At 36.2% G+C, this 24,646-nt stretch overlaps 1 protein-coding gene across 11 annotated transcripts in view; it reads left to right on the top strand.

Moving 5' to 3' along the window:
- Nucleotides 1-24,646, top strand: part of RBFOX1 (RNA binding fox-1 homolog 1) — a gene marked incomplete at both ends in the record, with an annotated part of 1,359,850 nt that overhangs the window by 1,283,276 nt on the left and 51,928 nt on the right. For 9 of the 11 annotated variants that reach the window (XM_082312185.1, XM_082312182.1, XM_082312184.1 and 6 more), the window contains one exon: nt 8,053-8,133. The exons of the other annotated variants lie outside the window; for them this stretch is intronic. In XM_082312185.1, the coding sequence (XP_082168311.1) occupies nt 8,053-8,133 (81 nt within the window). The remainder of the gene's footprint in view (nt 1-8,052; nt 8,134-24,646) is intronic. 11 annotated transcript variants of the gene reach the window in all.

The raw sequence follows: 24,646 nt of genomic DNA, 5'->3' as shown, positions 1-24,646 counted from the left end.
GGCACTGTCAGATTTTCTTTGTGAAAATTGTTTTGGAGGAAATCTCCAAGCATAGAACTGCTTCTAGTAAAAGTGACTGTTTTGGAAAGTTTGGACACATTGCGTTACTATTTTTGTAATGTTTTTTCATGTTCCTGAAATTCTGGAATCTGAATGGGCTAGGGAAGAAATAGACTAACTAAAGACAGGATTATGCACAATGATTCAATTTTTGCTCTTTTATATTCTCAGCTTGTCATTCAGAATAGAATTTTATTTGGAAATTAAAACCAACATCCTTTGGAGTAAGCAAACAGAACTGAGGGCTTAGTAATTTGCATCTCTGCATCTAATTGCACTAGATTTGCATCTCTGTCTTATCGATTTACTAAAAATAGGTAATTTACACAGAAAATAGTGTCTTGACACAATATGAGAGGATAAAGTATAAACACATCTACTTGTAATCCCTCCAGGACCCTGGTGAAACTGTAGTGTTCGTGTCTGAGCAGAAAGGCTCCCGTTTCATTTATTCTGTGTTTCTATTCATATTGCGGTCTTTATTCATTAGGCAGATGTATGAATGTGACCCATTTTAGTTAGCAGCAGAATATAAATGTATTTTTTATAATCTCAAGTATCCTATTTCAAGAATAGTGTAATACCAGCTCAAAGTTTATGTTTATACTTCAGAATTTCTCTCATGTTTGTTTCTCAAGGCTACAAATGAACCAAGATCAAGTTACAATGAACCAAGAGTAACCACAATTTACATACTTCTTAGTCTGTTAGGAAGGCCTAGAAAGATTAGGAATAAAGATTTGGTTTTCAAAGGTCCTGAACAACTTCAGTAGGACACATCTCCCAGCATAAGATAATGGCAGTGAATATCACTGAGTATCAATTTATGTGCACCTGAATTTGTGTATATATATATATCATATAGTAAACATATTTTGTAGGAAAGTTACAGTTATGGGCAATACTGACAGTACCACTCCAATTTTTTACATGATTATATAGTGCATTTCCAGTTTTAGATTTTTTTGGTGACAGTATGTGAATAAGGGTTTACACTTGGATGCCAATGATAAAAATTCACTAACAAGCACAGGTAAACTCTCTAGGCTTGTTATGTATTTTGGTCCAAGCAGCAGCTGAGTTTGTGTGACATAGAAGTTTCATTTTGATTACAAAACAAGGAATGTCTGTGGCTGATGAATCATTTTTAAATTATATTTGGCAAGGGAGGTTTATTGCAACTGTTTTACATTGTGAATGGAATTATCACATAAATTGTTCCTGCAAAATACAGCCCATCTATGGTAAGGTTGGCATGTTAATGAAAACAGAAACAAGTCAGTCATACAGAGTGTGTTTTTAAGCTGGCATTACTTTGCCACATGCCAGCAGTACCATGGGCAGCCTATATTTGCCACTAAAAAGCAGTGATTATGCCATGCTGCATTGTCAAGCTATTCCTCCTAAAGCAATCTTTGAGAATTTTAGTGGGTTGGTAGTGGATACACCTTTCAACTTTTCATTGATGAAGTGGGTGGAGCTTTAAAGCAGGTCATCGGGTTGTGAGGCAGGAAAAGGATGTTGGCATGGGAACAGAGCTTAAAAAAATTTGCCATTTCCCAGCTCCTGTGCTATCCATAAGGTCTTTTCCAGTCTAAGAAACCACAGTACATACTGGTAAGTAGTTTGATCAGTTGTGTATGGTATGTCAGGTCCTGGAGAAGGAGAGATCCTTGTTACCTTGTGATGAGTTATATATACTACAGAAGGAAGAGGTGGGGAGAAGAGGAATTAGGAGAATCTCACGCAAAATTCTTACTAGAGCTGCAGACTTTGTTGCTCATCTGATTTTTACTTACATGATATAAACACCTACCAACCCCAGTACGTGACTTAGTATGCTGGACGCTGAACATATATAACAGGGGAGAGAGGTCTGTTTCCCAAAAGCCTGGAATGATATGACCAGCAAAGAGTAACTGGAAGGATGGCTTACAGTTATGTTTGTTGTAACATGCATTGCTGTGCCCTGAGTCATTATTCCCTGAGTCATTGCCTAAGTTCACTGCGTGTTTTGGTGACACTCTAAGAGACGAGATAATAAAGAAACATGCACTATGCTTAGAAAAGTGATGGAAGGAAACTGGCATTTTAAATAGAATTTTTGAATAAAGAGAACCCATAAAATGTCTTAGAGAGACATACGTCCACCACCCCAGTCTTCCCCCACCCCTGTTTTTAATAACCTATGTGAGGTTATATGTGGGTCAGGGACTTACTACATAAGTGTATGTATAGAGCACAGATTCTCATTACTAGTAGAAAGTATATACAGGTTATTCAATAATTGAATGTATTTCAGGTTTGCTGTCAGAAGGTAATATAGATACTCATTTGGAATTACGGAACTCACATTTGGACATCAGCTACTTTAGATTCTCCTCGCTACCATGCAATTCTCTTGTTTAAGTGAAACTCCATATATAATTTTAGGGAATTAAATATAGGTTTTGTTTGTATTTTTAACATCTTGGAAGAAAGGAGGTGTGTATTTTTTGGATGATGCTACTTTATTCCTTGTTAATAATGGATGAAACAATTCAATGTGTCAACACAACCATCCATGAATGGTTGTGTTAAAATCTGAAGGAGTACTATTCCGTTTATAGAAAGATCCCAAATAACTGAAGACACTCAAGAAGCACTTTTTTTTGGAATTAACAGCATATTTAAAAGTATACTAAGGCCATGTAGTTTGACTATAGATAATGAAGGGCAAAGAGAACACTTAACTATTATGTATTCGAGATACTCTCTTTAAATTGCCTAGTCAGATGGGACACCAGAAGCTAACATACACTATTATTATACAACAGTGGCCTTTTAGTTAGGTGTTTCTGATCCGTTTCTGTGACACATTTATAGAACCCGTCATAGAGCAATATTTCAGACCAGAAAAAGGATAATGCTATTTCTGTCTGGAAAAGCCAATATTAAATTACACTTTTAGAAGGGCAAATCAGGAGCAGACATGGATTGTTTATGAGAATCTTTGATACACTAGCAAACCTCCTGATATGTTCATGAGAGATGCAGACTTACCGTTTTCTTCATGCATTGTGTATGGAAGAGGAATTAAGTGTATAGGAATAATAGTTGTTGCAAAAGGTTCAAAGGAAAACAGTGATCAGAATGACTGAAAGAAGATTGGGCTATGTAACACCCAGCTGTATTGGGAGAAAGGGAAAATGAAATAAAAATCACTGAATTTAATAAATAATGCAGCTTTTAGATTATTGTAATAAAATAACATTTTGTAATAATATAGACAAGATGGGACACAAATATTTTTAGCTTTTATTCACTTTTTCCTGTGGGTTTGTTTGGGGTTTTTTTTGGTAAATAGTATTATAGAATGTATGAACTGGTACTTAGTTGCCAAAAGCAGTAAGAGGCTCTTATTAGTAACGTAGTAGACTAAATACGTATAACGAAGAGCTGCTTTACCTGGGAAGGTAAGTGCACAATGCATTAGAGTGATGTAATCTTCACTAAATCTCCTTGCATGTAGTAACTTCCTTAGTTCCTGTATTATAAACTCTCATTTTAGCTACCTGTGCACTAGTACCCAATGTAGACCAGCCCTGGGTATTGACTTGATTAATTTCTGCCACTGAAAATGCTTATGTGATTACCCTCTTCTTATGATGGAGGTAGTTGTACCCTATATAGAAATCAGTACCACTGTCATCTTCGGAGCTGTCTGAAGAGCTTTATATGAAGCTGTGGTTTTTAGGATTCCCAGATTGAAAGTCGGAAATCAGTTTTTCCCCTTTGTCTCGCTTATTAACTTGCTGGGGTTTTGCCTTGAAATGTATCAGAGTACTATGGTGCCACTTCTGTCCTCTTCCCTTTCGTAAATCCCCAGAAATCCTGGGGGAATAAATAAGGGCATGGTAAATCGGAAACTGTTTGTTTGTGACCAAAGGTACTAAAGCCATCTGTCCTGGGAGGTGATGCATTGTAAACTCAGGTTCTCAGCAATGTTGTATCAACTTTATACAGTTCTGGTAGTGAGGGTTTCTAAAAGTTTCGTCTGCTTCCTGTGACAGGAGAGAGCTGTTCCCATGATCAAGGCCTTGCAACACTGTTAATTTTACATCAGCAGCCTAATTTTAACTAATGGTATTATTTTTTTCTGCTGAAAATGTTTCCATTTATACTTCCACAAAGGATGCCATAAGAGATTCCAACTAGTTGTGCAAATTTTTTTAAACTTATTCCAAATCTTTACTTTTAAGCTGTCTGTAGTGCTGGCTACACAGTGGTTCCAGTTAGACCTAAAAGATATTTTTAATGGAAGTGATTTAAAATCCTTTATAATTTACTGGAAAGTCCTCCTGTTGATCCTGGGTACTTCATCTAAGCTACCTGAGTATTTGAGAAATACAATGAACTTTGTCATACGTCATGTATGAGCCAGTGAGTACTCTGTGTATCATCACTAGTACATTGGTATTTCCACTCATGCTCTGTAGGTTAATTTATATAAATCATGTAAATAAGAACTATACACAAAAACTTATTTTTGAAAGTATGAAAAAATTAGAAAAATACTTTTAGTTAAATATCTTGGAACCACTGGGAACTGAATTTTGGGTATTCTAACAATACTCATGACTTCACATCATTTTCCCCACAGCCCTGAATATTTTTAGAGTAATTATTTTCCCAAAATAACTATAGTGCTTCAACAAAGGACCTAATCAAACAGTACATTCTTAATCATGGACTGTAGGAGAAAACACTGGAGGAAGAGAAGTATGAGTGGGAATATTTTTTGATCTTGAAAAGTATGGTTTTGTCCGTGCTGCCAGCCTGTACGCCAAGGATGAGCGGTGAATCAGTCTGGGGGGATCTCTGCAGTCCTACAGGAGTGCTCAGCTGACACCACCATGCCCTGCCGCAGCACAGCTACCTGTTGTGTGCAGCACGACCCACGGGCTTGCTCAGCCCGAGCAGACGACTCCCCCGTTACACCAAGCAGCCTGGCTGCTTCCATTTCCCTTCTGCCACTGGTCTGTCTAGAGCTCTCCTGTGTGCCCGTAGTGAACACACTCTTCAGATACATATAGGCTAATATTTTCCTGATCCTTTTGATGGAGTGAGTCAGGAGGGGCTTTCTGCTGCTGATGTCCAAAATCCTGGTCACATGTCTGCTGTGACCAAACAAGTAGATGCGTGTAATAGAGAAAAGCAAAAATGCACGCAGATTGTTCTTAATGAGAAAATACTGGCCTTACATATGCTGGTACAGAAGGCATTGCAGAATTAAAGATGAACTCTTGCATGACTGTAATTTTTTGAAGCTCATCAGGTCCATGATATTATTAAATTACAATTTGAACAGAAATATTAAGAACCTTATATTAAAATCCTCTGTCTTAAAAAAACCCAACCAACCAACCAACCAAAAAAAAACCCCAACCTTTATTCTGTCATGCTAGAATTTAGTATTCTAGAGGAAAAATAATATTTTTTTTTTTCCATTAGGGAATTTATAGATTGTTTCAATGTTCTGAAGTTTATCCAGAAGATCTTATTTTAAATAATTCAATCTTTCCCCAGTTGTATTAATTACAATTTAAATATTTTTAATACCAAAATTAGATGCAGCAGAAATAGTCTTTTTTCACAAAAGTAGATTAAAAAGTTCTGTACTTTTCTAACAAAATCTAATAATAGTGCTTTAGGTATGAATATTAATTTTATGTACAAATTCGAAGGCAGATTGTCAAAATATAATTAGAAAGCTCTGTGCAACAAATTAAATACACTTTAGTAGCATGGATGAAAAAAGCATCTGTTTTGAAGTACTTTCATTAGAAATTAGAAGACTCGAGTAGGGAAAATTAGATTTGTATGAGATGAAATCAGAAAAAAATGTAAAAATGTTAGCTGCAAAGAACAGAAAAATACCTATGGACCATGGACAAGCAAATTATCATCTAGAATTTATGTTGAATAATAGAAATAAACTATAATCTTCAATTTCTAAAAGCCTTTATATATTTACTAAATAAACTTGAAGTCAGTATAGATACATTATTCTTAAAACCTAATGAAAGTTACTGATTTTAATAATTCCTTTCCTTTCCGCATTTCCCTCAGCTGGATGAATGTCTCTATGCCTTCAGCTCACTTTCCTTTTCAGGCTTCTGTAGTAGCACAAATTTTGAAGTATCTATCTATGCTAGTATCTATCTATGAAATACATCCATATTCCAATGTACACATTCCTAGTGTCAAGTGTGTTGATAGGTCCTGTTTATCTGCTGGCCTGAAAACGATGCTTGCCATTAGGATCTCAATAGGTATATGTTCATTTAACAACGTCTGGTTGTGGGGTTTTTTGGAAGGTTGAGAGAGATATATATCGATATAGTCAACTATATGCTGTCTTAAAGTAAGAAAAAAAAATTTTTTAACTTGTATTATCTTTCAGATTAGTAGTAGATGGCTGGAAAAAAAGCAGGCATTTCCAAATTCTGTTAGTTAAGGGTATGCTATTGTCAGGGAAGGTTAGAAGCGTAATATTCCATGAGATTTCCAGTGCTCACAGTCTTAGCTAAATTGCATAAATCACAAGGATTATTTTCCTTCAGTATTTCCTGTATTTTTACTTCAACTGATAGCTGCAAGCAATAATCAAAGAACTGGGTAATGACAGAATATTTTTTTAAAACATTTTTTGAAAGAACTCTGGTCTGGTAACTGAATGTAAGTTGAGAATTGCTCTTGTAATACTATATGGAAAACGTGCCTACCATTCGTGATTTATCTTATCGTTCCAAACATATTTGACTCAACTCTGTTGAGTTACATGGCTTATAAGTCAATGTACAACTTCTAAAGTCTCACAAATCTTCATGTAAATTAAATATTTTTGAAATTGCGTGATTCACAAATCCTGACAGCTTGAAGTATGTCAATGTATGTATATATATAAAATTTTGTGTGTGTGTATATGCAGATATATACACATATATCTGCAAAACAGATGCGTCACATCCCGCTCTTCCTGGTGGACTGTACTCCAGAAGTGCAGAAATTTTTTCCTAGTGTGAAAGTATAGTTGTTTCTACCTCTAATCAGTGTTCAATCTGTATTCAGCCAAGACTGCTAAAGTATAATTTTACAAAAGATATTGAAATAGTAAGGCATTTTATTTAAGTTCATTTAAAAAAAAAAGAAAAAAAAGAGGAAATAAGCCTAAACTTCTGTCATTTGTTCAACATGAACATGCATTGCAAAAGCGTTGTTTTGAATTGATTTGGTTATTACTTTTACTTTTTTTTTTTTCTTAAAAAAAAAAAAAAAAAAAAGGTTTAGTTTCTTTTGTTTGGTTTTGTTCTTAATCCTGAATCCAGTTTATATACTGACAAGTAGCTATGTTTATGTATTTCTCATTTGAGGAAGAAATACTGAAATCTTCACATGTATTAGTAATATTTCAATTTCACTTATACCGGTGTTAATTTAAGCAATATAACTGAGATCATACTTGACCTAGCGTCTGTAAATGGGAGTTTTGCGGTCTGTTTTATCTGCTGTGTTTGCTTGAGTAGCCTCTTGTTTCAGCCAAAGTTAGGGAGATGAGAAGTCAGTAGCCGGGTGGCGTGGGCGGGCTGATGGCTCCGGTTAGCAGCAGAGCTAACTAGCCAGCTTCTGTTTCAGAGAGCCAGGACAGAGAGGGAGAGAGAGCAGCTGGGTGAGGGACTGGTGTGCGCTGCGAACGCTCGGGGTGTGCACCAGCTTCCCCGTGTGATAAAAAGGGGGTTTGCATTTTGGGGGATGTCTGTGTTTTGCTTTTTCAAATGTAAAATTGTACATGTTTATTGGGGCTCTTTCTGCTTTGAAGTCAAAGGACAAAAAGTGCCCCTGCTTCACTGCACTGCTCTGGTTATGACTTTATTTCTGTTTTGAGATAAAAATTGAGGTTTAGTTTGAGTGTTCCCAAACCAGATACCACTCTCTCTCTCTTTCTTGTAGGCAGGGTGCTGCTGTGCCAGGCAAACCAGGAGGGATCTCCCGTGTACAGTGCCCCCAGTTCACTAGTATACACATCCACAAGTAAGCTAGTGTTATGGCTCTTTTTTTTGTTTTGTTTTGTTTTGTGACAAAAGCACATTAATGTGAATTAAGCCCCCTAAAACTGAGATGTGTGTAAATGTGGTATTTATAAACTTGTGTAAGTAATGTCAACAGATAATTCAGTGTTTTTAGTTGCATCTTTATCCTCAAAGTATATGTTATTAAGAAAAAAAAAAAAGAGACAGCCTATATTGCACTGTTCTACAGAAACGGTCAAAAGTTCTACAGTAACACTGAAATTTTTTGGAATCCAGTACTGTTGCGCACTCTGCATTTTGTGCAGAAGATGAAGTTGTGTTTCTTTTTCCTTCCTGGTCACAACTTTGATTTAATAACCAAAAAGTCTCATGTCATGCCACCGTTTCATTGTGTCAGGAAGAAAATAGATATGAAGTCTTCTTTTACAAAAGGAAAAAGACTGTGTGCAAATGGGTACTTTAAATTATAAAAACTACCCTAACAAAAATAGCAAAGACAAGCTGAAATGATGGATGCTGCCATAAGCCATTTTTCTGTACAAAATGTTGGAGTAGCAATGTCTCCTGTAAAATTCTGCAGCAGAAGTGGAACTGATTCTTCTGAGAGTGTTCTAGATCGCATTGGTGGTACCGCTGATGCCCGTTCTGAAATCTAGTCAGATGAAGAAGCCTCTAGCCGAATGAAACAGTAATAATTGCTGCTTGCTGAGTTAGGGTGAACCGCAGCATTTGCTCTGTGTTCTTAGCAGTTCTCTGTAAAGAAATATTTTATGTTTTTGGATTTAACAACATTATTGGATATGCTCTTTATGAAGATTGTATTCAATCTAGAATGCAATTCTGCTCTTTTAAAGCTTATCTAGACTGCTAAGATAATTAATTTCTTTTATTAATTAAAACCAGGAATGAGGACAAAAGAGTTCCATAGTGATCATCTCTACAGTCATGTAACTCTCTTATGTCAAAATCTGTGAATATCATCCCTAGAGCTGCTGCTTTTACAGTATACATATGGGATCTACTTTCGAATCAGGCATCTGCAAATACATAGAGCACTAACAAAATATATGAAGTATGTTAAATTGGAACTGAAATTATCAATTAAATCTGCATTTGCTTCCAGATGCTCCAGGAATATTCTGTACTATGTCACCTTTCCCAAGCAGTGTTTTTTAATCCTTGTAGGAACATGGAGATGAAATACTTACTGCCTAAATCAATGTTCCCTATAGTACATTTTTAGTGCACTATTTCTTTTTGACTGAAATACCAATCTTTGACTAAAATTCTTTTACTAGAAAATTATCCAAACATTTCATTCATGTCACTGTTGGGCAGCTTCTTTTGGAGGAGGCGGGGAGGTGTTTGGTTTTTTATTTTCTGGAAATTACGCTAAATAAAGCCTTTCTTAAGTTCACCCTGTTGCTCCTATTGTGTCACTGAGTTCTATCCTAGGAAATTTATTTCTGGGGTTGCTGTTTACATTGTACAGTATTTCCACTATTATTAAATCCCTAGGTAGTCATTGTATAGCTAGCTAAACTCTATACTTCGCTGTTTCCATTATGTCTCATAAGTCAATCCCTTTGAAAAATCTTATTTTGCAGTGGTGCTCCTTGAATAATGATATCCTAACAAACACCTGTTTGTTTTCAATTATGCCAAATACATAACTGAACAGACTTTGCCTATCTGCCTCCCACTGGGCAATGTGTAATGCACAGTTTCATAACAGAGATTGCTAGTAGCCCTTGCAGTAGAAATTATAACGCTTTTGTTGAATCTGTGTGTCTGCAAGTCATGATTTTTCCTTTACTATGAATAGTAGTTCATATTGCCAAAATGTAGTTTCCCCCACAGGGCCACAACTCCTAATAATATAAAATTACTACAATTACTAATGATTGTAATTAGTTTTTTTCTTTCTCCTTATTACAAAACTTTCAATAAAGATGTAAAACAGTTCCATTTCTATAGGAAATTCTACGAAGAAGTGAATAGAAATGAAGCTTGAGTTTTGTCTCATTTTCTTTATTATTTTAAAGATCTTCTATACTCCATTTTTAATGCACATTTGTAATATTGAAAAGATAACTGATAAGTCAACATTAACATGTAGGAGACTAATACTTTTGCTATTATCATTCCATGTAGACAACAATATTGCAGCCTTCATCTCTGAATAATTTGTTAATCATTTATTCTGTTACTGTCAGTATTGTAACCATGTAATATTTCAGAACAGCTTACAATGTAAGAATTAAGAGGTTTTAAATTTGTAATTGTTTTAACAGAAGGGAAAGAGTCAGCTGAGATTTTTAAAGCTGTCTGAGAGGTTTGGAGTTCATTAAATGCTAATGGCATTTAGGAATTTTCAGATATTTGGAAGAGGAGTCCCCATTTTTAGAAATGTTGTTGTCTTTAACTTGACTGGTTGTATTTTGCTCCCAACTTATATTCTATAAGGAATGAAGGACTGAGACATGGTTGTAAAATATATTTTTCTTAATTTGGCTAGCTTTATTTCTCACTTAACCTTTTGACTTTTAATTGTGTTGGTCAATAGTAGTCTCTGATGACTCTGAACACTTTCACCCCATTGTTTTGGCTAGCCAGACAGAAGAGTGCATTTCTTGGAGCTACTCTTTCCCTTCTGATGTTTTATTTCCCCAGGATATATTTTATGTATCCCGTTGTACATTTCCCGGTACAGTGATTAGTTACACCTCTGAATATGTCAGGAGATGGCAACATGGCTCTGCTTCCTTCCATCACTTCTGGCCCTTCGCATAATACAGAAAGAAATGAGCTGTTTCTTCTGCAAGCAGTGGAACAAATCAGTAGCAATAGTCTCTCATGCCTCATCTGTTCTCTTATGCTGAAGGAGAAGATGGGACCTGGATCAGTTTTTCATTTGCACATCTATTCTGGGAATAGATAATTTGTTATGTAGAAAGCATAGTTTCAGCATGCAAATGTGTTCCCTTGGTGGGACAAATTTTGCCGTACTGACACAACCAAAGTAAGGAAGCTCATGGTCTCATCTTGGCTGCTGTAGATTCCCATAGCATTGGCATCTCGAGGATAGAACTAATACAACTGATTTCAGTTAAATACATCGTTGTTATCCTAATGCAGAATGTAGAGAAGTATTGGAAGGAGATATACCTAGAAAGTAAAGATTAGAGTACACCAAGTCCCAGCGAATAAGGAAGCATTCAGTGGAAGCTTCCCAGAGGCCCATGATATCTCACTGAAACGTAGTGAATCAAACAGTTTGGCTGCACGTAACTGACGGTCTCTTTTTGCCCCCACTTCTTTAGACTAGTTGCTTCCACAGGAAATTTTTAAATCCTGAAGAAATTTGTATCTACTTTTAAATAAGAAATGTTATCAAGAAAATTTTTGGAACTTTTCCAAATTGAAGCCACTCGAGAATAGGATCCATGGGAACATTAAGACCCTGCTGGACAAAAGGAAGATTCAAAAGAAGAAAAAAGTTCTGTCACTGAATATCTGTATCACTGTTCTACAAATGACAGTAATATAGCTGGGTATGTATGGTTAAAAAAGGCAAAAATACTACTCTGAATTTGTGCAAGCACTTTTAAAAACTGTTTAGTGCATATTTTACCCATTTTTCTATAATGTAGAAGTGCCTGAAAATGTAAATGAAATAGAAGTTAATGAGAGTCAAAACATGGGAAAGAAGGAAGACATGAAGTCATAGAATAATTCAGGTTGGAAGGACCAGGTTGCACAGGGCACCTTTAAGGACAAGAGACTGCACAACCTTTCTGGGTCATCTGTTCCAATGCTTGAATGTCCTAACAGTGGAAACCTGTCTTCTTTCAAGTTATGTTTGTTGTCTCTTGTCTTCCCACTGTGTGCCTCTGTGAAGAGCCTGACTCCGTTTTCTTGATCACCTTCCATGCCCTTTCATGGCAGGGGATGGAAAAGGAGATGCGCCTGCCAGTAGAAAACTTCTTTGTGCTCCGGAATAGCTAATTCACGTTCTTGGGCTCACTAAGCACTAGCTGGTGTAGCGAGGAAGCCAGCCTAAGGCTGTGCATCACATTTTTCAAAAATTTACAGTTGTGCATACCCAGGTCCCATGGAAGGCAATGGGAGAGAGATTACAAATTTTAATAAAAGTTCAAAGGCAGCTCAATATATTTCACTCTGTAAATCAGAACTTTGATCTTTGTAACTTTTAGGCTTTATTTTAGCTCCAAGTGAAAGTAAAGATTCTTGAGTTACCAGGTATGTAACTACTAGTAGATTTTTTTCTGAGCGTGTATTAAAGGGACAGTTCACTGGACTGAATAGCTAACGTATATGGTAAAACATTAAATTGCTACATGCCTTTGTTCAGAATGATGCGCAGATGAGTGCCTGTATTTCCCAAATGTTTTGCATGCCCATAAAAGAGAATTTTGCCTTGACTTCAATGAGTACATTTTAAGCTTATGTCAATTTTGGCTTACATTTTCTAAATGTTAGAGTTGTTTCATCTGCAGTAAGCATGCTTATCAGCTCCAAAAGATACATGCTCTTTTTCCATAACTTTTCATTTTTTATTAAAAAGAAATAAATCTTTCATATTGCAAAAAAGTGATAGAATTAAAAGAAGGAAAAATGTGAAAATACAGAAATCAGATATTTATTTTATCTTATCATACTCAAGGGCAAATGAAGTTGATGGCCCATTTTTTAATTGATACATTGATTACAATTTTGTAAGAAGTGGTGGTGGTATTCAGCAAAAATGATTGAGGTGGTACAAATGCTTATAAATCTGTCCCACATTGTTCGTGTTCTTTAACTGTAATTGTCTGATAAAACTTCCATCAGTTTCTGCAATTAACCTAATGGTCTAAATGAATTTCCAGATCACTGGTTATTCATTTCAATATAGAAAATGCCATTACATTGAGTTTAATTAATACAAAGTAAGTTCACAGTCCATCGTATCATTAGGATAGAATTTTACTGTTTTAACTGTTTCAAGTATTAATATTTTTTTTCCTCTCATTTTGTTTGTCCTGTTTATGGACTTGAGTGTTCATTGTCTATTCATACTAAGATAGTATCAACCCTTTATAATTAAAATATTTAAAACGCAACGCTCTTCAAATTCCCATCCTGAAAATATCAGTTTAGATATTTTTTGTATTTATCATTTCAACTATTTTTAAACAGAATTCAGTCAGTGCCAAGTTCATAATCCCATGATATGCTCTAGAACATCTTATTTGTCTTGATATTCCTTTCACAGAAGTACATATGACAGTTAAGCGCTCACCAGAGGATACTTTTGCTTTGCGTCAGGCAGATATTAAAACAATAAACTATGTTGCCCTGGGATTTTAGCTTATGAACAACGAGAAAACAACAAGGCAAAGATGAGATGTTTTTGAAAGGTGGGAAGGCAGTTCTTTCAGAAAATTCTCTGGAAACCTTTGGTCCTGTAATATTTTTGACAATAAATATTTTTAATGCTTAAGTTCTTTTAAAGCAAATCAGGAAAATACATTCCATTACTTCAGAGCAGGCATCAGAAATGTTCCTAAATTATTCTAATAATCCTACTGATCCAAATTTATGCATTATATGCCAGGAGAGAAGAAAAATCTATAGCAGAAGCTTTAATTACTATGTAATTAATACATACATACACTCAGGAATAAAAGGAGAGTTTATGACCTTTGGAAGAAGGGGCAGGGAACTCAGGAGAACTACAAGGATGTCATGAGGTTATGCAGGGAGAAGATTAGAAGGGCCAAAGCCCAGCTGGAACTTAATCTGTAAAAGACAACCAAAAATGTTTTTACAAATACATTAGCAACAAAAGGAGAGCTAAGGACAATCTCCATCCTTTATTGGGTGCAGGGGGAAATATAGTGACAAAGGACGAGGAAAAGGCTGAGGTACTTAATACCTTCTTTGTCTCAGTCTTTAATAGTCAGACCGGTTGTTCTCCGGTTACCTAGCCCCCTGAGCTGGAAGACAGGGACAGGGAGCAGAATGAAGCCCCCATAATCCAAGGGGAAATGGTCAGTGACCTGCTACACTACATAGACACATACAAGTCTATGGGGCTGGATGGGATCCACCCAAGGTACTGAGGCAGCTGGCGGAGGTGCTCACCAAGGCACTTTCCATCATCTATCAGCAGTCCTGGCTAACTGGGCAGGTCCCAGTTGAGTGGAAGTTAGCAAATGTGATGCCCCTCTACAAGAAGGGCTGCAAGGAGGATCTGGGGAACTACAGGCCTGTCAGCCTGACCTCGGTGCCGGGGAAGGTCATGGAGCAGATCACCCTGAGTGCCATCAGACGGCATGTACAGGACAACCAGGTGATCAGGCCCAGTCAACATGGGTTTATGAAAGGCAGGTCCTGCTTGACCAACCTGATTTCCTTCTATGACAAGGTGACCCGCTTGGTGTATGAGGGAAAGGCTGTGGATGTTGTCTACCTGGACTTTAGTAAGACCTTTGACACTGTCTCCCACAGCATTCTCCTGGAGAAGCTGGCTGCTCACGGCTTGGACAGGAGTACTCTGCGCTGGGTTAAAAACTGGCTGGACGTCCGAGCCCAGAGAGTTGTGGTAAATGGAGTCAAATCCAGTTGGTGGCTGGTCACAAGTGGTGTTCCCCAGGGCTCAGTACTGGGGCCAGTTCTGTTTAATACCTTCATCAATGATCTGGATGAGGGGATCAAGTGCACCCTCAGTAAGTTTGTAGACAACACCAAGTTGGGTGGAAGTGTTGGTCTGCTGGAGGGTAGGAAGGCCCTGCAGAGGGACCTGGACAGGTTGGATCAATGGGCCGGGGCCAACTGCATGAGGTTCAACAAGGCTCAGTGCCGGGTCCTGCACTTGGGTCACAACAGCCCCAGGCAACGCTACAGGCTGGGGGAGGAGTGGCTGGAGAGCTGCCTGGCTGAAAAGGACCTGGGGGTGTTGGTCGACAGCCGGCTGAACGTGAGCCAGCAGTGTGCTCAGGTGGCCAAGAGGGCCAATAGCATCCTGGCTTGTGTCAGGAACAGTGTGGCCAGCAGGACTAGGGAAGCGATCGTCCCCCTGTACTCAGCACTAGTGAGGTTGCACCTCGAGTACTGTGTTCAGTGGCCCCTCACTCCAAGAAGGCCATTGAGGTGCTGGAGCGTGTCCAGAGAAGGGCAACAAAGCTGGTGAAGGGTCTGGAGCACAAATCTTGTGAGGAGCGGCTGAGGGAGCTGGGGTTGTTGAGTCTGGAGAAGAGGAGGCTGAGGGGAGACCTTCTTGCTCTCTACAACTACCTGAAAGGAGGCTGTAGCGAGGTGGGTGTTGGTCTCTTCTCCCAAGCAACAAGTGATAGGACGAGAGGAACCGGCCTCAAGCTGCGCCAGGGGAAGTTTAGGTTGGATATTAGGAAATTCTTCTTCACCGAAAGGGCAGTCAGGCACTGGCACAGGCTGCCCAGGGAAGTGGTTGAGTCCCCATCCCTGGAGGTATTTAAAAGATGTGTGCATGTGGTGCTTAGAGACATGGTTTAGTGGTGGACTTGGCAGTGCTGGGTTAACGGTTGGACTCGATGATCTTAAGGGTCTTTTCCAACCTTAATGATTCTATGATTCTACATGATATGGGAATTTTGCTTTTTATATATGTTCTCCAATAAAAACTTATCAACACTTGTGTATGACAGACGCATGTACTATTTTAAATAAGACTTTTTTTCTGTGCGTGTTTTGTTTTGATTCATAGGTGGATGATAGTTCAGGACTTTGTTGATATGCATGGAATAAATGAGGAAAATCATAAATACTAAGTATAAATATCACATCCAATCATAGGATTTAGTCCATTTGAGGACTTGTGCTACAGAAAGGAAAATTAAGTAAAGTATGTCTATTCAATATGTCTGTTGAATATCCTCACTTAGAAGTAGGTTACTTGGCTTAGGAATATTAATAAACTACCCAAAAAATGCTGTATGAAACTATTTTCATGTTTCTTGTTTCAGTGAAGACATTCCAGGTTTTATTTTTCTGTGGCATTACCAATGGATTTGAGTAAGACCTTTGACATAGATATTATATTCTGGGATATTTCCAGTACCAAGAAGATTACATGGGGAAAATATAAATTTTCAGAAGGTGATTTAAAGTGCGCTTCTGAGCAGAATCATTAGTGGAAACATTCAGTTTAGAAACCTTGGTTCAGTTGATTTTGTCAGGTTTAATCTGTTGCACACACATAATTACCTGAAAATTATATTGTAATGATGATAGTCATCTGATAGTATTATCCTGGGACTCCAAGCAACTGAAGTGTAGGTGCTCTTGGCATTTGGTATATCCTTTTCTGGGTTTTGTATGTAAGACATGATTGATTGTATTCAATCCAAATGGACATATGCTTTATTGTAATGACATCAATGATTAATTTGTTCTGATTTTGTTGTAGTTTTTATTAATTTATTTGTCGTGATTTTACTGTTATTGGTAAAGGAGAGACTGTTTAGTAAGCTTGCCATTTCGAATTGGTATATGGGTCAGGAACAGTTTAAATAAAATGGTATAAATAATTTGCCTATGTTACAGTATTTGTGAATTAAATGTAAAAGGTTTCTGCAATTTCAATTTTTAATTTGTCTGTTTTCTCTTAAACTAAAATGGAATGGCAGGTCATTTCACCACAATGGAAATATGTATTAGTAGATTGTATTTACATGTTTGTGGTTTTATCTGCTTTTTATTGCTTCATAGAAAAAAGGTAGAGTACCCCTGCAAAGGAGTTCTGTGATTAAGCCAATTTAACCGTTGTAGGACTGAGATTCATGAATGAAATAGTACAAAAATCCTGCCCGAAGGGAAATGTCCATACATTTGAGTAGAGCAATCACACATACCATTTCCAGGCTACAAAAATCTCATTACTGAACGTTTAGGAGTCAAACTATCTTTTAATGTGCTTCCTGAATTAATTAATTGCCTTTATTTATAAAGTAAAGAGAATTGCCTGGTAGTAACCCAGGAATAACGTGAAAAGTGCCCTTCCTTGTCTGTATGTTAAAATACAGTGGGTTTACATGAAAGTTTAAATAAAGAAGGTATCAATAACAAGTAGGAAGGGAAGTTTACTAATTGCTTTCCATGATTTTTTCCCCCATATATAGTAGTGTAAAAGATTGAAACATCATGTATCACTTCCAGAGAAAAATATTGATGGCATTTCTTGCTGAAGTGTCTTTAGAAGGTTTTTAAACACTGTTTTGGCCCATTGGATTGGACCATACTTTGAACAAAGTTACACAAATCTGAATGCAGGATAATTCTGCTGACCTGTAAGTCAGGCAGTTATAAAGATAATACAAAATTAACAAAATTATAATTATTATGTTATATTCTTGATTTAAGTATCAGCCTTTTTAAATTATAAAGTAAACCTCTCTGCGTTTTTTTGGTAGCACTGCCTGAAATTCTTACAGCATTTTTTGTATTCTGTTTTTGTGTTCTATATATTGTCCTTCTGTAACTATTTTAAGGATAACTGTCCTTTTACCTTCTGTCTGTCAGTATTTTAAATGGTGACTAATAAGTCATCAGTAAGATGTATTGTAGTTGTCCAGAATCTGTAAATATGGGTTTCATTTCACTCCTGCAAGTCTGTTTTTAAGTGCCTTGCTGTTTATACTCATTCTTCTATTAATCTGTTTAGTGATGGTGCAGTGTGTCTGAACTAGCGTGCTTAAGAGTTGTATAAAGACAGACATATCCTGAATAGTGTGCCACTGACTTTTCTTTAACTTATACACCATCCTACACCTGGGTAGTGGGGGATGACCAGAAAGGTGTGCATAACATTTTTAATAATAAATTGTGGAGAATATCTTTGTTCTTTAGTTCAAATAATAAAATAATGTTTGACAAAGGACAGCTGGGCATCTCACGTGTCTTAACTTAGTGCCTTCCTGTTAATGGAGATATGGCACTTGGCCACTGGCAGTACTGGTGACTAACTAATGAGTTAGGACAATAGGATTGTTTGGACTTACTCCTCTCAGTATGCAGCTAAATAGTAAGACTAAGATTTAGTATTTTTTTCCATCATGATCTATGATGTTATTGTACATAAGATCCTTTGTGTAGAGTCCTAGATGCAGGCTTCTGATGTTTCCTTAGCTTTGCATTCCAGATGCTGTATTACTCATTTTTAGTAGGTAGCCGCACACAGTTGACCACACATCTCAAGCCATTCTGTCAGATGTGAAGTTGTTAATTTTGTGGTTTTCAGCTTAGCCTGTAAGATTTGGTTTCAAATAAAGACTTACTTTAGTGTCACTCTTTCTTGCATTGTGTGATAGTTATTAAATCATGACTCTTAAAACCATGTTGTATACAGCAAAATTCTTCAACCTGAATTTCACAAATAGTAAGTGCTTTTGAGGAATTAACATTTTTAATATCTAAATGACTCTTTGTAGGTGCAATTCTTTGTTTTGACAATTTCTTCCATTATGGCTTGGATTAGGTTAATAGCTGTTTTTTTCCTCAGTCACTTCCTGTCTAAATTGTTCCCAACACAACAACGTTCTGACAATGTTCTTTTTTACACTTTAATAATTCTGTTGAGTTTTAGAAATCTTTGTGTCATCCAGAAAGAACTTCTTGTCACCACATAACTGACTTTCCTAAACATTCAAATTAGTAAATTTTGTCATCTCTTTGTAGTAGTGCTACCCTTCATCTAGTTTTCCACAACCATGTACTTTTTACTTTGTCTCAGAAATGGTGTTTAGCTAGACAGAGGGGAATTTTTCCATTTGCTTAGAACTTGTAGATGTCCAACAACCAGGAATATAAGACAAGTTATTGATCAGTTTGATCATCTATATTTGAAGATTGTTCTTTAATTTAAGATCAGATGTGGCTTCTCTGATCTCTACGGTTTCTTTTCCTTTACAGTCTAGTTGATTTGTTGTTTGTTTTTACCTACTGAGCTTTTTCTTGTTTGCTATTGTTTCTTTTGCAAAAAGTCAACTATTGTCTGTACATCAACTATTTGTATTCTTTGTAACATCAACCATCCATACTCTTATTTTGTTATTGAGTATACCATGAGTAATTTGACCAGCAATTACAGCATTTTTTTTATTCAAAGTTGTAGGTTGGTGTAATTACATAGCTTTACAAAAGCATTCTCAATCATCTTATCTGTTATTTATTACCCCTCCACATCCTCCATTTTCTTCTGCATGTTGAGAGAAATTCCTTGAGGTCTGAGGGATTCAGGTGGCTGCATATACAGTCCAGTAAAAGAAGGATGAGATATATGGGAATTTCTGATAATCACAGAATCACCAAATGACTGAATCTCAGAATGGCTGAGGTTGGAAGGAACCTCTGGAGGTCACCTTGTCCACACCCCCTGCTCAAGCAGCGCAACCTCAAGCAGGCTGCTCAGGGCCACGTCCAAACAGCTTTTGAATATCTTCAAGGATGGAGCCTTCACAGCCTCTCTGGGTACCTGAACAAGTGCTCGGTCACCCTCACAGTGAAAAAGTTTAGACAAAAAGATGAGACAGTTTCCAGGCTTTGGCATCAAGATTTTGCTATAAATACTGGCATATAATGGTATCAATATACGTAGAAACCAATGGTGGTTTGTTTATTGCTATATTAGAGGAGATGAAACAGAGGAGGACAGAGAAAAAGAATAATTCCATATATACTTAAAATAATTATAAAGAAAACTAAGTGTGAATTCAGTATGTGCAAGACATTGTTGAAATATTAGATTAATTAGGTCTGGAAACAAATTTAAGGTAAAGATAACCAAATAACAAGATTTGTTGGAACAGCTAAGTGTCTTCCTACAATTTAACATAAGAATAAACACATTGAAGAGGAGGTTGATTTTTATTGAAATATATTATGTATGTTTTTTGAGTGCATTTGATTATGTTGGTGATTTGGTATGGAAAAATCTAACAAATCTTATTTTTCATGTCTGAGGTTGAAATAGTTGAAAACAGTGTCTCAAAGCAGCTGTCTGTCCTCCTTCTAGAAATATTTATGTAATCTTTCAGGGTACACCTTATCATAAAAAGTTTCACCAAATTTATGTAAAATTTGGTGCTAATTTGGATTTGACTGGAAACTTAATGCGGTAGTGTTGTGTAAAGGGATTCAATTACAGTGTGCAGTGTTTTGTAAGTAACTGTCTCACATAAAAAGTTAATTAATCAGAGCTGTGTCAATTTCCTTGTGCCATGTCAATTTGCAGCAAGGTAATTAATCACTAATCGCCCAGCGTGCAGCAAACTAAGGGACAATCCATGAGTCATTTATTGTTATTTTTTTGAAAATAAATGGCACACAGAGCCATGAAGAAACACATCTTGCCTTTCATAATATTTTTATCGACAGTTTTGCATGTTGTAATTGACTGCAGCAACAAGCAGCTGTAGTTCAATGGAATATGAATATTAAAGAAACAAATGAGAGCAGATTTATAGGCCATTGCTTTTCTGTTATGTCAGTTTTGAGATTACACTGAGCAAATGAACAGTGAAAAATTACTCTTCCATGTGGAGAATGGTGATTAGACTTGTACATTAATTAGAGATTTTTGTTTTCCTTTTCAATGCATTTCAAATGAGAATGTCCTATACGTAACAAATACACATTTATTCATTCCTAAACAACAGTGTTTAATGCTGACATATATTTTGGTACAATAGTAAGGAAATAATTGTTCTACTAATTTTAAGTATGTGTTTCAAAAAATAAATAGATTGTGAATGGAAGAAATAAAAGTGACCAGTTGTGACTGTATTTGACGTATATGGCAAATTTCCTTTGAATTTAGTTAATTCACAACTAGATCCCAGCGATAATCATCTCACAAAAGTGACAGGTGAAAAAATGTATTTTCAGCTTGCTATTTTTAAACATTGTGAACTTTCTAAAGATTTTTTTTTACCCTGAAATTTTAAGAATCCGTACATATATATAATTTAAAAGCCTTCTTATGTTAAAATCTGTAGTAACAGAGCTTAAATTTTACTTGCGTTGTACCTTGGACTGTGTATTTACATGCAAAGATCTGCACGAGTCCTCTTTAACACAGTTTTTATAATTCTTTTAAAGAATGCCAAGTAATACTACTTATTACTATTACGGTGAAGTGAAAACTCACTACACAGCATACATTGGCATAAACTCCTGATTCTGTTCCAGAAATCTCAGATAATATCATATAGATTATTCTGCTTAGCCTTTCTTAGCATGTTACCCATTGTATCTCTCTGTTTTTAATTTATTGTCCAGCGCTTCTGAAGTGTTTCCTCAACAGTGATCCTCCTGCGCTATCGGAATAATGTAAATGTGTCTCCCTGTCTTTCTAACAGTTAAACCATGTTGCAGTAAGTTAGTTATAAACCGATTCAAACATGATGTAGCATTAAAATTCTTCACCATAAAACATTTGAAAACTCTTGATGGTGGATGACCTGATAGTTTGCGCAAAGAAGGAGAGATTAGGAGTGATGAGAGCTAGATTTGTTCATCCATTTTGATGGCACACCTTTCTTGAGGCATATGGCACTCTCATACAAATTCAAACCACAGCACAAATGCTAAGAATAATTGCCCATTAAAATGGCTGTATATTGTTATGGCTTTGATACAAAATCTGCCCCCTGTTGTTTTTTGCATCTGCTACTCTTCCATCTATCCGGAAGCTTTGAAACTTTAATACACAGTGTATAACCCTTAAGTATTTTTTACCAGGTTATATTCCTCCTTTTGGGAATTCAAGCTTTGTCATTGTTCCTTCAGTCTTTGTTTTCTAAGGCATATATTGAGGTACGGTGCCTAGAAAGTGCACCTACCTGTGATGTTCATTTAACAAAAAATTAATAAAACCAACGCTTATATTACATATTTTGGGAGAAAGTAAGATTTGATTAAATTTCATCTGTGAACACAATGATTAAGTTCCTCTTTAAGTTTCCTCATGCTTATATTTGTTTCCTATATAAAATCATTAGTTGTCTAAATTTTACCGATACACTAACATGAATCCTCTTAATTCCAAAGGCCTTTTTATTTGCATAAACGTTGCAATTTGCTGACCAGATTTCATGTTTGAGATCTAAACTGAATTTCGATGAAGGAAATACCCTGGCAGTGTTTCCATGTTTACAAACTGTATCCAGAAGAGAGAACTTTTTGGACAATATGTGTTGTAATACATTTTTTAAAAATTTTATCCTCTTAAATATAAAAATAGAACAAATAAGTTTAAGGAAGGAATCTTACCAACATACTGTTCCCAAAAAATTTTCATTTAGGCTGTAGTACAGGATGATTTGTATGCTTTTGGATAATTATATTAAGCAAAGCCAAGTACTTCCACAGCACATTGTTTTCACTCTTCTGTTTAATTTGAGAAAGTAAAATTGCAGTTCCACTGTAGGAACCGTTTTTTTGTTGTTGCCTTTGTAGTCTCCTTCATATTTGAATAACTGATGGGGCTATTACATGGGAATGTAAATTGTTTCTTTTGCTTGATATTTGATTATATACAGTCCTTAGAAAAGTCTTTTCTTATTTTTTATCCTCATATTATCACCTCATATCATCAATGTGTCATTGGAGGAATCTGTCTTTTCTCTATCACAGATCTGAAGAATTCCAGTCATCAAATTACTTTGATAAATTTAAGGTACTTTTGCTTAGAAATGGACTCAGATGCTTCCCTGCTGAGAGTCAAACACATTTTCAACCACATTATAATAGCATTTTCACTGACTGACTTTCAGCAGTTTGGCACTGAGGCATTAAGGAAGGTTGACCTACAAACTGTAAGTCATTAAAATCTTTACCCCTCCTGGCTACTATATTCATTACTTTTGGGGCTGGTTAATAGCACTTAATGCTTCCTGATGGGAGAGCCCTTTTCATAAAACTGTTTTGATGAAGTCCATTCTTCAGTTGTGTTCTAATGGTGCCACTTCTGCTGGTTATTTTGGGGTAAGGATATTAAAAAGTTGGTAGCAAAATAAATTCTGTGGTTATTAAATATTCCTAACTACCTGATTTCTCAGCTGAGCTGAAGTAGCATAATTTTTTTTGCTGAACTCAAATCTTGGGTGACATGATCTTGTTGATTATTTTACCTCTAATCTTAATCTTTAATATTACTACCTGGAAATAGAAGGCATGTTTTCAGATACTCTGATTTTCAGACTGGCCCAAATAAATTTTTTGGGATGGTTACAATTCTGTTATATATAAACTCTACTGTTAGACCTCACTTGATCATAAGACCTTGCAATGCCACTCTTAGTTCCATATTTCTCAGGCTTCATTTCCATCATGTCTTACCCTCTTCCTGACAGAACTCCAGATCATTGCTCTACGTTCTACTAATTGCTTCTATGAGCTTTTTTAGAGTTTTGCTTTACTCTAGACATTTTATGCTTCATGATTTTTATTAAGGAGGCAATGCAAGGCAAGCATAGCAAAACAATTAAATTACTCCAGGCTTTTCATTCTAACACATCCTTTGTGCTGCAGATCCTTTGAAAATGGTAGAAATCACTGTCTTGTCTTAGTATCTGCCATGAATGCTGAGCCTCCATTATGTGTTCTGGATTTGGTAAACGCTTATGGGCTAAGTGACTCTTCCTGCTAGCTCTGTCTTCTAGGTTTTTCTTGTCTTTCATAGGAAAAAGCTTTCTTTCTCATAAAAATTTAGTATTTGTTAAAATATTTTCTTTTCTTTTTTACTCATTCATTGATGGGGCACTCTGCTTTTCTAGTGACATTTCTTTGTAGAGGACCATTCACTGTCAAAGATTTAAGGTCAGTGGCCCATCTTGTAATTCTTTCCAAGGTGTGACCACCCTGAAGGTTAAAGAGTATTTAGGATAAATAGTCAATTACTGCAAAATACATATTTCAAAATGTCTGTGTGAAAGCTGGATTGAGTGATACAATTCAAAGGAAAAACATGCTCACAAAACACTTCAGGAGTTCATGATTTCACAAAGGTTTATCCTCAGTGTCTCCCATGCAACTTCTGCACAATTGCAGTTAGTTTTCATCAAACTTATATTTACTCGTTTCTTCTGAAAATCAAGAGCTAGATCCATTCTTCACACATGTATAAGGTCTGTGGCTGTACAGAGGAACTGGGGAGTTAATTTCAAATGGTACATTTTACAGCAGAAAGATTGTCTAGGACCCTGAGTGTTTCACTGAAAGAAGACTACTTAACTGCTCTAAATATTGCCAAATGTAGATGTTAATTACAAAGAATTAATTGCTGAACCAGACTTTAGAGTTTCCAGACCATGTATTGCAAGCCCACAACATTGTTAGATACCTTACATTGCTTGAGTTTAGGCTTTTTTGAATTGGTTTGGTTTTCTTTGCCGCTGCTTGTTTTTCTTGTGAAAGTGTGTTTTCTATCAATATGTAGAGAACTACAGATGCACATGTAAGTGAAGATGTTG

Source organism: Platalea leucorodia, assembly GCF_965183815.1.
Source record: "Platalea leucorodia genome assembly, chromosome: 5".
Taxonomy (NCBI): domain Eukaryota; kingdom Metazoa; phylum Chordata; class Aves; order Pelecaniformes; family Threskiornithidae; genus Platalea; species Platalea leucorodia.
The sequence above is the reverse complement of the archived record's forward strand: the minus strand, read 5'-3'. Positions and strand labels throughout refer to the sequence as shown.